This window comes from Echiichthys vipera (genome assembly GCF_963691815.1).
Source record: "Echiichthys vipera genome assembly, chromosome: 18".
Taxonomy (NCBI): domain Eukaryota; kingdom Metazoa; phylum Chordata; class Actinopteri; order Perciformes; family Trachinidae; genus Echiichthys; species Echiichthys vipera.
The window spans coordinates 7,584,682-7,598,453 of NC_139843.1; the positions used below are offsets into that span (position 1 = coordinate 7,584,682).

Sequence of the window (13,772 nt, forward strand, 5' to 3'; positions counted from 1 at the left end):
ACACAGTATTTGCATGTATAAACTAATATCTCGGCATCAGAGACTTTTTGCAGCAGCTCCGGTTCCTCCAGCCGGGAGGCAGCGCCCCCTGCCGGTTGCGCCGGTCCCTCCGGGGGGAGGAGCCGCACGGGCTGCTTTATAAAACCGCCTTGATCCCTGAAACGGAAACACTCCCTAAAGACAGACAGCTGCTGACACCAGGAGAGACACCTCCGGGAGAACACCGAGCAACACAGTGAAACCCCCCGGTCACACCGGAGCTGAGCGGGCAGACCTCCCGGGGTTGTTTACCAGCTTCCTGTCGGTTCACACCGGAGACAGAGCTGCTGCGTGCCGCTGGATCTGCACTGCAACTCATCTGCGCAGCAACGAGCAGGCTGGGAAAAACCGTCGCATCAGTGTTTATGAAAATGCCGTTTTCCGTTAACGGCATCCTTTGCACGCTCGCGCTGCTGGTCCTGTGGCGGGCGGAGGAGCTCGCGGAAGCGTGCAGCTGCGCTCCGGTGCATCCGCAACAGGCGTTCTGCAACGCAGATATAGGTGAGTACTGCACTCTTGTTGTTGTTGTTGTTGTTGTTGTTTACCTAGCTCATGTTGCACCAGGCTCCTGCGCAGATACCGGGAGTTGCAGCCCCCTTGAGCCCGCCTCTGGTGCGCGCTGATTGGGCTCACAGAGGCTGGAAACCTCTGGAAACCGAAGGTGGAGGTCCTCGAGGCCATGGCCCGACAGTTTGCACTGCACACACATTTGCACACACACACACACACGCAGATCCTGTTGCCACATTTTATCATGTGATGTTGACAACAGCACTCCTCTAAAATAAGTGTCCATTTGGGAAACACAGGAATAATAATAATAATAATTCAAAACAACTGTTATAGGCATGTTATGAAGGGACACACACACACACACTCACACATACATGCTCATTTTGAATTAAATCAAACACAATAAGGAGTTAAAAGTGCACCTGCACCACAATAATTCACTTTATGGTGATTATTTCTTCTGATTTCATTGTGATATTTCAGTATAGTCACACAAAACTGTGTGTGTGTGTGTGTGTGTGTGTGTGTGTGTGTGTGTGTGTGTGTGTGTGTGTGTGTGTGTGTGTGTGTGTGTGTGTGTGTGTGTGTGTGTGTGTGTGTGTGTGTGTGTGTGTGTGTGTGTGTGTGTGTGTGTGTGTGTCAGTCACCATCAGTGTACACAATGTCTCAGGTCTGGAGCCTCGGAGTGGCTTCACCTCTCAGCCGCTCCGGGACGAAGCAGCAGCGTCGCCTGGCTTCTGCAGGGCAACGTGGCACAAGAGAGGGAAAGAGACGAGGAGGGAAAGAGCAGTGAGGAGGACAAGGGATGGAGACTGTGAAGGGGATTTCTCTTTTTTGGGTGGGGGGGTTGAATGTGAACCACAGAATATGTCACACCGCGAGCTTTCCTCCTCTTCTTCTTCTTCTTTTTTAAGTTTCCATTCCTGCCCCGTTTCTTCCTGTGAGGGGTGGTGCTGGGAGGAATTACAGGAATGCTGCTGGGGTTTTCCCAACTTTGCTCCGGTGTAACACACACACACACACACACACACACACACACACACACACTTTGGCTACAGATGACATCTGGCTGTCAGTTCAGGGTGTGTTTTTAGGAGGAAAAAGCCATAAAAGTCACGGTCCAAAGTTAAAATATGTATGGTATCCTTGAGAAAGGAAAGCTCCGAGACCACACTACTTTTGGCTCCATCTCTTCTTCCTTCTCTTGACTCCTTATTCACACACACACTTCTACGGGTGTGTGTCTGTGGCCAAGATGTGTATCTGTGTAATTTCATATTGCAAAACGACATCTCTATATTCAGGTGTGACTCAGTCTCTCGCTGAGCTAGCAGGGCTTGGGAAACAGTAACGGTGTGTGCTTGTGCTCATGTTGTTTTTAAAAGGTGTATGAGTCAATTTAGCGTTTGTCGGAGGAGGGAGGATGCACGCCACAGGCATAACGGTTGATGTCATTGTCCGGCATTGGTTTGAGGGTGGACTTGAGGGTGAAACCGCGGTTTTGGCGGATCTGAAAGCCCCAGAAACACCCAGACCAGACACTGCACAGACGGGATAGATGGAGGAGAAGCTGCCTGGGTGAAATGGGTTTTGCAAAGAGCAGAGAATCATAATAGAGCTGGTTGTCTGGTGGTGCATGAATGTGCATTTAGGCAACAACAGAGCGACTTTGTCAACAGTTATGTGGTCGGACAATTTGATATTTGTTTTGGTGAAACTGGATCCCACCCTGTACATGCAGGGGCCAGCAGTGTGTGTGTGTGTGTGTGTGTGTGTGTCTGTGCCTGTGTGTCACTTTCTGCTTTTCATGCTCAATGATGCTCTAGGTTAAGACCACAAGCCATTCACATTTAGTAGTGTCATGCACCTACCACACACTCACACACACACACGTGAAGAGACAAACATCCTCTTTTCATATAAATCTGTTTCCCACAAAGGGGAACTTCCCCGGCAGCCCTGCCCAGTCAGACTGACCGGAGGCTGGGCGTTGTGGAAGGTCGAGTCACCCTGCTGTCTGCAGGAGTGGACATGCAACAACACATGAACACGTCTGACATTTCAGACAATGTTTGTATTTAAATAATGTTTATTATCCCTCATACCAAAGTCTGTACTGAGGCAGAGTTATTTTATAGTTCTGTGATAAAGTTCATTATTAGAGGCAACAGGGGAAATAAATTTAACAGTGCACTTTGAGCTGTAAACTCAAACTCACTGAAATAAAAGCTGCACTAATTGACACTTCAGCTCATTGTTTTGGCTGTCTCTCCCACATTGGCTGCATCGAACAGCAGACGCAGCTGGAGGCTAGCTGCTGAACATGGTGGAGCATTTAGCAGCCGAAGAGACCGTCTCTGCAGACGTAGAGAACCTGAAACTCCAAATGAATGCTAATGTCGCTCCGTATCTGCTAAATAAGCAGCTGTGTGACGACGTATCAACTTGAAACTGCTCAAATGTGTCCCATGTTGTCACAAACTAAATTTACAGATAAACAGTACACTAAAATATGTTTTAGCAACCATTTGAGGGCCATGCAGTAACAAAATCTTGATCATATTGATCGGCTAAGCCTAGTTTGACCGTCTGCAGACTCGCATTAGTTGCGATGGACTGACCTTTGCATAAAGTCGAGGTCGAGCAGTGATAACGCAAATTCAGACAGAGCCGTACTGATCATGCAACGCAAATAACATTACAAGACATTACGCTTGAATTAAAGTGTAGTATGCACAAAAAGCCGATATTGCTCGATGAATTCTCTGTCGATCTGGTCGCTGTCACGAGGAAGACGTCACAGAAGAAACCAGAGCTTTGGTTCTCGCTCGCACACGTTTACTCGCGGTGTGCTCGGAGGTCGTTGGAACTGTTTGAGGGAGGTTCGTCTCTGGTGAAATGACAGGTTAAACAGAAGGCCCACATACGCCTGGAGCTGGACGGACCACATCAGGAAAGTCAGGGATGATTTGGTGGTCACTGGAGTATGAGAAAAGAAATGGGTAGTCATGCGGTGGGATTGAATGGAGGGGGGGCACTTAAGATGTGGTGTGTGTGTGTTCATACGGGGTTTTGCATGGAAAACATTGCGTAGTGCAACTGATATGTATAAGTCATTAAACGTCGTGCTGGTCGGGAGGGTAGGGGAGCGGTAGAAATGTGGGTCAGTTGGTGGTTTATGGCAGGGGGGCTCCTGACTGCTGGTGATCGGATGACTTTGGGATCAATCTGTGGTGGAGCTCGGTCGCCTGCAGGCCTTCACCCGGTAGCCGTGTGGTTTTTAGCATCACGCTGTGTAGTCTGCCGCCTCTGCAACACGCTGTTTAGACTGCACAGGATGATCTGCTTTATTGCAGTGGGGGGAAACTGAGAAGTAAACATGTCTGCAACACCAAGGCAGACAGATAAAGCTCCCACAATAGCAATCCATCGTGAACAACGGGGTAATTTCCCCTCCGTTATTATTGTGTCCTGCTGCTGATTCCCTGCTCATTAGTTTGTGGCGCAGAATGAGGTCAGGAAATGAGAGCGGAAAAACTGAGAGGAATGCAGGAGAGAGTGCCAGCCAGGTATACTGCTGTGTGTGTGTTTGTGTGTGTACTCTGGCTGCTGCTGCATATTTGCATAAACATCAGAGTGGAACGAACATGCAGAAGTTTGCTTGTGAGGAACGAGGATCGGTTTCACTGAAGCACTGATATGCTACTTTTTCATGAGCCAGTTTTCAGTGCTGTTAGCTGGTAGCCTCCATTGTTTCCTGGATCTGTTGATCTCAGAATCAGCAGATCTCTCGTCACATATTTAATCCACACCGTCTCTTTTATGAGCAATGAATCAAACATTCAGGTGATCGTTGATACGAATTGCAAATAGGTAATCTGTCTTTGGGTTATCAAGATAAATATTAAGTTATTTCTAACTTTTGTTACTTGGACCTGCATTAATTGATCCGATATTTGGCCACTTGTTGGCAGCGAGACAAGCTTTTAAGATCCCATATTGTAAAAAGGCTTTTTTTTATATAATTATAAAGCAGGTCAAAGTACCTTTTTAAATACTGTGAAAGTATCAAGACGCTCAATCCACAGAGGAATGCACACCAACCTTATTCAGACACTGTGTCTTTAAACGACGATCAGGATTTCTGTACAGTCAGGATGTCACAACTATACTTTATATAGGTAGAAAGTGCAGCTACAGTGCCGTTACAGTTGTTCCCCGGTTGCAATGACAGTGCAGAGACGCAGAGATGAGGACGACCCGGAAACTCTGACCAATCAGAGCAGACTGGTCTTTTTCAGGAGGGGGTCTTAAAGAGACAGGCAACCTCCATTCGAGTCCAGCCTTGGTGTTGCAGACATGTTTACCCAACCGAGCGTTTCAGACAGAGGGTGGATACAGGTATATTCAGACAGACAGGATGAGACAAATAATGTTTTTTTAACATTAAAGCATGAAAACATGTTCTAGTAGAAACCCAAAATACAACTATGACCCTGAAAAAGAGCCCGATATGGGACCTTTAAACACAACAGTGGCATATTATCAGCTGTTTAAAGGCTGCTGGTTGTTTAAACAAGCGACTGTTTGTGTCATCAAAGCTAAATTAGCATTTGTGTGTTTGTGGTCACCTGATGAATGTAAGTCTAATATTTGGGGGAAAGTGTTTAAACTTAAATTTGAAGACGGCGTGGAAAGCAGGCTGTCATTGACCTTCAATCGATGAAATTAGTTTCAATGCTGCGTCCAGATTCAATAAAATGAGGCTTCTCTGCAGTGATTTGTACTGGATGTTCTTCAGGACGTACCTTAACCACCTTAACCTCTCTGCTGAACAGCTGCTGTTGTTGAGGAAAAGCCTGATATTGCTGCTGAACTCTAATGCGAACAGTGTGGCACCATGTTTCCCTGACAGGAAATTTAATCAACAACAATATTTTGAAACACAAATACCAAAAATGTACTTCTCTTTAGCTTCTTAAATCTGAGAATGTGCTGTTTTTCTCATGTCATTGTGAAATTAATATATTTTGAGGTTTGTTTTTGGACAAAACGAGTTATTAGAAGATGTGATCGCCTTTTCACTCTTCTGATATATTATAGACTTAATGGTTAATAGAGTAGTTGTAGTTATTTGTGCAGAAAAGCATGAATCTTGGACGATGAGGGGAAAATAAAAAAGAGGGAAGAGGAAGTCGCGAGGGAAGGAGCAGAGGAGCGAGAGACGTTATTAACTCCTGGAGCCATGAACCCCCATATTTGAGTCTGCTCCAAGTCATAAACTGAACCCAAGGGTGTAGGAGCAACAGCAGTCAGTCGTGTGTGTGTGTGTGTGTGTGTGTGTGTTTATCGACATGTACGTGTCCTCCGTTCCTGCTTATTTTATGTTTCTCTTTTCTCTCTGTTGCTCATATTTTCCATTCTGTATAAATGCCCGAAGCATAGCTGAAGCTTGATGTCAGTCAGGACGTTGAAACACACAACACACACGGTGCGACACACGCCTCTGGCCCGCTCTCTCTTTCTCTTCATATCAGCTTTCAGGTAGTGCTCTTATTCCCTAATTCTGCTCCTTTGACGGTTTCCTGGTCGTGTTTGGAAGCAGGAAGCGTCGTGCTGCAGGCCAAGTCAGTTTATGTGTCTGGCCCTCATGCAGTTTTGGACCTAATGGGAACCTGTAGTCGGGCTTTCATTGACTGGGCTGCTGTCGATCTTAACGTGGTATGTGCACATGAGACTTCAGGCAGCGGCAGAGGTTGTTCTGGTCGTCAATCTGCCGGTTTTGTTAGCCTGGGTTGTGGTGAATAAGAATCTTTGTCCAAATATTCTCTGGATCGGTTTCTTCAAAGTTATAATGTGCTGCTTTTCTGTGTTTTATATCATTGTCACCTGGATGACTTTGAGCTGGAACTGCTTGGGTTTTTTTACTATTATGTGATATTTTGTTCACCAAACAATGAATTAATTTGTCTAGAAAATACTTAAAGCCCTACATTTTGTCTTTATGTTTTAAGCTTGTTGTTTTTATTGGTGTTTACAAGCTAACTAGCTACAAAAAAAAGGGTTTTAAACACGTCCAATAAAGGTTAAAGACAGCATTAGACATCAAACTTAATTTATAATGGATTACAAATCAGAAAACGATGACCTAATAAGAGTTATACTAAGGGTGTTAGTACAATAACATGGAAACCGGATTCACAAAATAGCTGTTAAATTTGTCAAATATCAGGAAGAAATAACATTAAGTTCTCACAGGAAGTACAACACAGTAGAGAAGTGCCTTTGAGGCATTTTCAACCGAGATGGCTGCAGCTGATGTGGATCTTACTGTTGAACTGTTTTGAAATTCTGATGAATAAGACACGATGATGCTTCACCAGCACAGCTCATGTCTGCACGCTGTAGTCTATCTACAGTTGTCCGTTTCTAAATGCTACGTCACATGCTTCAATGTCTTGTAATTTATCGGCTAAAACCAAGCAGACTCACAGCGACTTCCTGGTTGATCTGATAAGGAAGTGCCAAAAACTGCAGTTCACAGAGTGTCCACTAGAGGTATGTTTCATAATAGAGCAGTTTCTCATTGAACCCCATGTTAAACAGGCCGTTTTCACAGCATCATTAAACCTGTTTAAGGCCTGGGATAAAAAAAACATACTAGTCTGTATGTTTAGGTCATATCTCCATGACAACACTGAGGGGGGAGAATATTTTTTGTACCAGGCTAGTTTTTATTTTATTGGAGGTTAAAGTGTATGAATAATTAGGGGCGTGGCTTCTTGAGTGACAGCTAGCTGCTAGCCCTCACTTCTCCTCGGAGGTAAAAGTCATCCAGACGGACGTATCTCCCTCCCCCCGACGTCACATACATGCCCTTTTTTTGTAAGAGGAAATGAGGCAGAGTTAAAGTCTAACAAGATGGAGACTCCCGTAGGCGTGGGCATTGGATCAAATTAAAAGAAACGGACCCCGACGAAGAGGCTCTTTCAGTTTTTTTAAACAGTCCATGGCTGAAACAGATACATCTTCAATGAGCTCACATCGTTCTGACTTTGCACGTGGTCTTTAATACCCCGGCCACATATCTGGTTGCATAAAGCAGCTTTCTGCATCCATTCATGGGGTTTTTGTTGTTGTTGTTGCATCTACTTTCTGTCTTTTTGACGGTGGGATCATGTATCACTGTGTTCCTGTTTCCCCCAACAGTGATTCGAGCGAAGGTGGTGGGAGAGAGAGAGGTGGATTCTGGGAATGATGTCTACGGGAACCCCATCAAGAGGATCCAGTATGAGGTCAAACAGATCAAGGTACAATGATCGACTTGATAGAGTGTGCACCAGATGCCCGCTGGTATTGTGATGCTCAGACTTTCATCCTGACCTGTTGTTTAAATCCCTCGCTGTGGTTTTGTTGCAGATGTTCAAGGGGCCTAACCGGGACATCCAGACTATCTTCACCGCCCCTGTGTCCGCCGTCTGTGGCGTTACCCTGGATGTCAACGGCAAGAAGGAGTACTTGATCTCAGGTGTGTATTACAGATGAGATGCTATGTCTGCTCAAACAAAGATTTAAAAACGACATGACAGTCAGTTTTTGCCTCAAAGAAACAAGATTTCACGTGTTCATTAGTGAGCTTTAAAGGTGCTGTTAGGTGGATTTTATTACCAGGTTCCCCCAGTGTGCAGTCTTTATGCTAAGCTAAGCTAACCGCCTCCTGACTGTAGCTCCATACTCAGCTTATACAGTAAGGGAAGCATCGATCTTCTCATCCAACTCTGGGCAAGAAGGCGAATTAGTGCGTTTTCCTAATTGTTGAAATATTCCTTTTGAGCATACATTGTATTTTCAGTTATGTTCTTGCAGATTGGCATTACATTTGAACAATCATTTCAGTAATTTATCTATTAAAATACCTAATGTTTGCTCCTCTCTAGTTTTATATCATTGTAAATACTATACCTTTGTTGTTTGTTTGTCAGAATGAGTTACTTTAGGCTGTAAAGTGAGAGAAAGAATACAAAGACAGACAGATAATCAGATCTCAACCTCCAGGACCGGCAGACGTCAGACCTGGACTTGGATTTAAGAAATAGCGGGCCACTTTGTGTGTTGGAGGAGTAACTGTTTATGTTATTATGGGTAATGATATGCCGCGGACTAAACCCTGCAGAGACTGGAAGTGAGCTTGTCTGTCGTGCTGCAGCTTTGCTCCTGAAAAGTGTGGATGTACGTGCTGTCTATCCGAGGTGATGAGGACCAGGAGGTGAAAATAAAAATATTTCTACAAGACGGAGCATCTAGTGAGCGTCAATGACATCGTAATCAAATTGACTTTTACATATCTTTAACACAAAGGCTGCACTTTTACACGTGTATCTGCTGGATTCTTTAATAGGAAACTGTTAACAACTGCTAACAAGTTTCTCATATGATGATAATAATAATATGTCATTGTTGTTTGCAGCTTGTATTTTCTGCCCCCAAGTGGCCAAAAAGTGCGCTTTTGCAAGTTTAAATCAAACCTGGGACGTTGCTGATTCACTTTCTTGCGTCAGATGAGAAGGTCTATTCCACTCTCATGACGCTAAAGCCAGGAGACGTTAGCTTAGCATAAAGACTGGAAAAAGGGGGGTAACAGCGAGCCTGGCTCTTTGTTTAATCCACTCAAAATCAAAGTGTAAATGTCAATTTTACTATTTTTCAGGGAATTACGTTTTGACTAGTTACTGTGACTATCCAAGAAATAGTCCAGCACATGACCCTCCACCATAAAACTTTAATTTTAGTTTTTACACTTCTGTTTTGTTCTAATTAAATAATCAAAAACTACAAAGGTGCTGGTACTGTAGGTGGAGTTTGTTATATTTGCATGGAGTCAGGTTAGCGAAACAGACATGTGAGTGAATAAGTATATTTCCCCCAAAATGTCCAACTGCTGCTTAAATGTTTTGTATGCTCAGACTGGCTGTTATTGTGAGACATAGTACAGCGAGTAGAGGAGACACAGATGACCATGATGTCATCCGCGCTCTGGTTTCCCCATCGCAGACAGAGATGCACCCGCAAACACTGGGCCCTAATTACAGAGAGTTGTAAGAGGAGGAACTGCTGAAGCCAGCATTTCCTGTCTCTCTCTCTCAGACTGCAGGACTCGAGCAGTCGGGGAGAGACGGTTAACTTTCTGCAGACCGGAGCATCTTTTAAAACGATTCATCCTTCCTCCAGTTCGAAAGGGTTAACTGTTGAAAGAGTCCCAGTGAAACGTGAGTCACTCCTGTCTGCGAAGGACATGCCGTAAAAGACTTCAACATGTTGAGAGTTGCTCCGCAGACAGATAGCGGAGACGGGAGGAGGACGCGGCCTCAGCAGATCTGTAAACTCACGTTGATATATCTGCTTGTTTTGACTGGCGCCACTCGTGCGTGAAACGAAAACACCAGCTTTTCACACGGAGGACACATGGTGGGTCTGTGCCCGTCTGAAAAGTGACAGATTTTCATCAGTTTGACCTGTAAATCTGTCGTCTGACGCTCAAAGTCTGACCTTTTTATATGCATTTACATTTATGCATCAGGAGTTGCATGTAATTGTCCTGTTACGTCTGAATGTTCAGTCACTGTGAAGCTGTCATCGCTGTCTTTTGCTTTTGCAGGCAAGGCCGAGGCCGACGGGAGCATGCATGTGACCCTGTGTGACTACATCATGCTCTGGGACTCCTTGACCAACACCCAGAAGAAGGGCCTCAGCCAGCGCTACGAGATGGGCTGCGAATGCAAGGTAAGGCAGCGGAGGCCTGTCTGTGTACGTATGACTTATCTCCCAGAGTCAGACATAACACACCGAAACAAGATGAGACATGAGCCACAACAACAAACACCAGAGCACCCAGTTAGGAAACACAGGTCTGGATCAGCTGATTTGAGTTAGTTAAGAGAAATCTACTTTTAATTAAAACGAGTCAGCCGTTATTTGTCCTTTTCATCATCTATCTTTTGTTTGTTTTCTATAATTGATTGTTATTTTTACAGTAAATCTACGGATTCATCAAACACGATTTACCGTGTTGCTAAGCTAACTGTCCATCCGACTGTAGCTTCATACTTCATAGTTACTGTGGTCGAAGTTTCTTCTTTTTAAATGAAAAACTGAAAACATTTGATTTCTTAGATTTACCCTCCTTCAGATTTCAGCCGTGGTTAACTCGGCAAGGTTACTGAAAATAATTAAAAGGGATCAAACGTGACAAAAATGACCTTTGTCTCGTTCTGTAGACACATTTGTGATGAACGACCACTGTCAGCGTTCACTGCAGCGATAAATATGTTGCATTTCCTGAGTCTCCTTCACAATAAAGGCGCCTTGTTTCGCCTGTTGAACAGTTCTTTATTGTGAAGCAGCAGCAGCAGCAACTAAATGAGCTCCGACCCGATATAAAAAGAGCAAAGGGTAAATAGTGAGGTAAATATACGCTGGATTACATGCTGCACATTTGCCTGTAACGCGTTTGTCATTAGAATGGCGCCTCTACTGATAAAAACTACAATATAGACGGATGATTATTGAATGTAAATATATAATATAAGTGTATTTAAGAAAATATATGGGTTGGATTTTATGAAAATCTCTAAATACGACTTTAAAGTGAGGTAAATTGTTTTGGTATTTTTATTCAAACTCAGTCATAAGATTAAGAAATGTGGTCGTTGCAGCTGCACAAGGACGGAAAAGTAGAACAATAATAGGAATGGAAGTAAAAATATAAACTATACAAGAGGAAATAAAGACAAAACTACTTTAGTAAAGAAACAGGGATGTGATGAATAGCAGCAATTATAATGCAGTGTGTATATACTGTAATAAACAGTATTACATATAATATCGATATTTAACGGTTTATATAAAATACAACAGTATCTCAACATGACTTTAAGTGACTCAGCAGATACAGTACAGGGACATTGTTCTGTGTGTCTCTGCAGATCGTGCGCTGTCCCTCTCTGCCCTGCGAGATCTCGGCCCCAGAGGAGTGTCTGTGGACGGACCTGATGATCGAGAAGCAGGTGCACGGACGCCAGGCCAACCACTACGCCTGCGTCAAGAGGTCGGACGGCTCCTGCTCCTGGTACCGCGGCATTGCGTCGCCCAAGAAGGAGTTCCTGGAAGCCGACGACCCCTAAGTCACGCGGGCACGCCCGACTGCCCGCTGCACAGCCTGGCTGGAGAATAAATGTAAACGATTCCATTGATATATAAGACGACAACATCAGGCAACGTGATTTTTTTTATTATTTTTTTTAAACAAAAAAAGGCTAATGTGACGGAAATTACCCGCTGGTCTGAAAACAACCTCCAGCCTCTGTTTTGTGTTTGTTGTCCGTTAGCGTTTCAGTCAGAGAACCAACCTCAGCGACTTTAACTGAAGAGGCTCGGAGGTTGTTCTCAGACACAGCACAACATATAAAATGGCATCATGATGAGACATAGACTGGTCAAGTGATGATGTAACTTCCTCCTGAGGCTGGCGTCAGGAGGATATAAATTCTCGGTGAGACAGAGCACTTCCTGCCCCGCAAAGCGCTTTAACAGCTCTGCTCTCTGACTCCACACCAATCAACCCCCCCCCCCCCCCCCCCATCTACGGACGATCATTCGTTACCCGTCGTGTTCCTACTTTTATTACCTCATTCTCCGTTTTTATTCCAAAGCCAAATTCCAAGTTGCCTTTTTAACAAAAAACAACAAAAAACGATTGTCTCGCTCTCTCCGAACACTTTTTTTAGTTTCTTCCAATCTTCTCTCTGCTGGGAGCTGTTTGGCCACCGGTGACGTCGGACGCCCGCGACGCGCTTCTTAACTCTTTAACGTGGGTCATCTTGCATGGCTGATCTTCTCTGGTGTCATTAGGTGAAAAGAGAAAATCTTCTCTCGTGGCGATTTTGAACTGAAGCCTGTGACCGTCGCAGGCCTCACTGGACCAGTCTATGCTGTGTGAAGATGAGCGCTCTAAATTTGAACTCGCTCATGAGGTAAAACGCCTCCTCGCCGCGCCACAGTCCAATCAGAAATACCCCCAAATTTCCTCTTCCTCCTCTCGCCTTCACCCCTCTCCGTTTGTCACCCCCGACTATGTAGCTGTACAGTACCTATGCATATACTTTTGTTGTTACTTGATGATTATTATTGCGTTAGAACTAGATTTGCACTTTTTTTTGAGGATGAGTTCCAGTAAAGACAAGAGCCTGAACACTCTGATGTGACAGTTATTACCGACAGATCCACCTCAGGTGCAGATTTCTCCTACTTTGAGTGCTTTCGGTGATCCATATACACAAACGTATTCTCGCTATCTTCGTCATAACAGATCAAAAAAACAGCACTCGCAACGGAAGCAAAACGAACAAGTGGCCGCGTGAGAAGTTGGGATGTAAGGGATCTGTGTGAAAGGGAAACAAAAAGAGCTTTGTTGGATGTTATTTCAGTGTCTTTGTATTATCTGTTGATTGTAAATGCCAACAGCAGTTTCATGATTTGCCAGTATATCCTCGCAGACGGTCCATTTCATGAGTAATAAGGTCTTTCACACGCTTAACGTCAGCTTCGACTCGTCTTTCCTGCTCCTTCCAGTTAGTAACGAAAGCTTTACCATAGCAAGCAAGTTAGTCGATGGGAAGTTTACAGTGCTGTTTTATACACCTCAAGCTACGTTAACAAAAAATATATATATGATGGAGTATTAGAGGCATAATTTAAAAGTAAACTCTTTCCTTTCCTTTGTATTTTTTCAGTGTTATTATTATACCTGTCCTGATTTTTGTGTGTTTTTTCGCTGTCTTTGTCCACGACGTCTTTAGCTGTAGTGTCGAGGTGAGAAGGTCCTCTTGCGCTGGAGTAACGTGAGAGTGAGAGAGATAGAGATTAACACTTTTTGGAGAGGTGTAGAGAGACGAGAAATGGGTACCTTGTGTGAATAGAGGACTGTGCATGTGTTTGATGCTTTGTGTAAGTCCGGGCGAAGGACAAAATATTCAGTATTATCAAATAAAAAGACACGTTTGAAAGAAACAAACGCTGCCCGTGTGAGTCTTTTTGGGCGTGTGCTGATGTGGTTTGATGCGGTGAAGTGATGCAGGCGAAAGGTACGGAGGCACAAAGTGTTAAAAATGAGTAAATAAATACTGTGGGACATTATGAAACAGACATTAGCTTGCATTAGCTTG

General features: G+C 44.2%; 1 protein-coding gene across 1 annotated transcript; it reads left to right on the top strand.

Annotated features, from left to right (window-relative positions):
- Positions 1 to 162: 162 nt before the first annotated feature.
- timp2a (TIMP metallopeptidase inhibitor 2a) lies at positions 163 to 12,169 on the top strand. Its single transcript, XM_083932582.1, has 5 exons — positions 163 to 540; positions 7,762 to 7,862; positions 7,972 to 8,080; positions 10,208 to 10,332; positions 11,535 to 12,169. The coding sequence occupies exons 1-5, from the start codon at positions 405 to 407 to the stop codon at positions 11,730 to 11,732; spliced, it is 669 nt and encodes a 222-aa protein (XP_083788708.1). The 5' UTR covers positions 163 to 404; the 3' UTR covers positions 11,733 to 12,169.
- Positions 12,170 to 13,772: the final 1,603 nt, after the last annotated feature.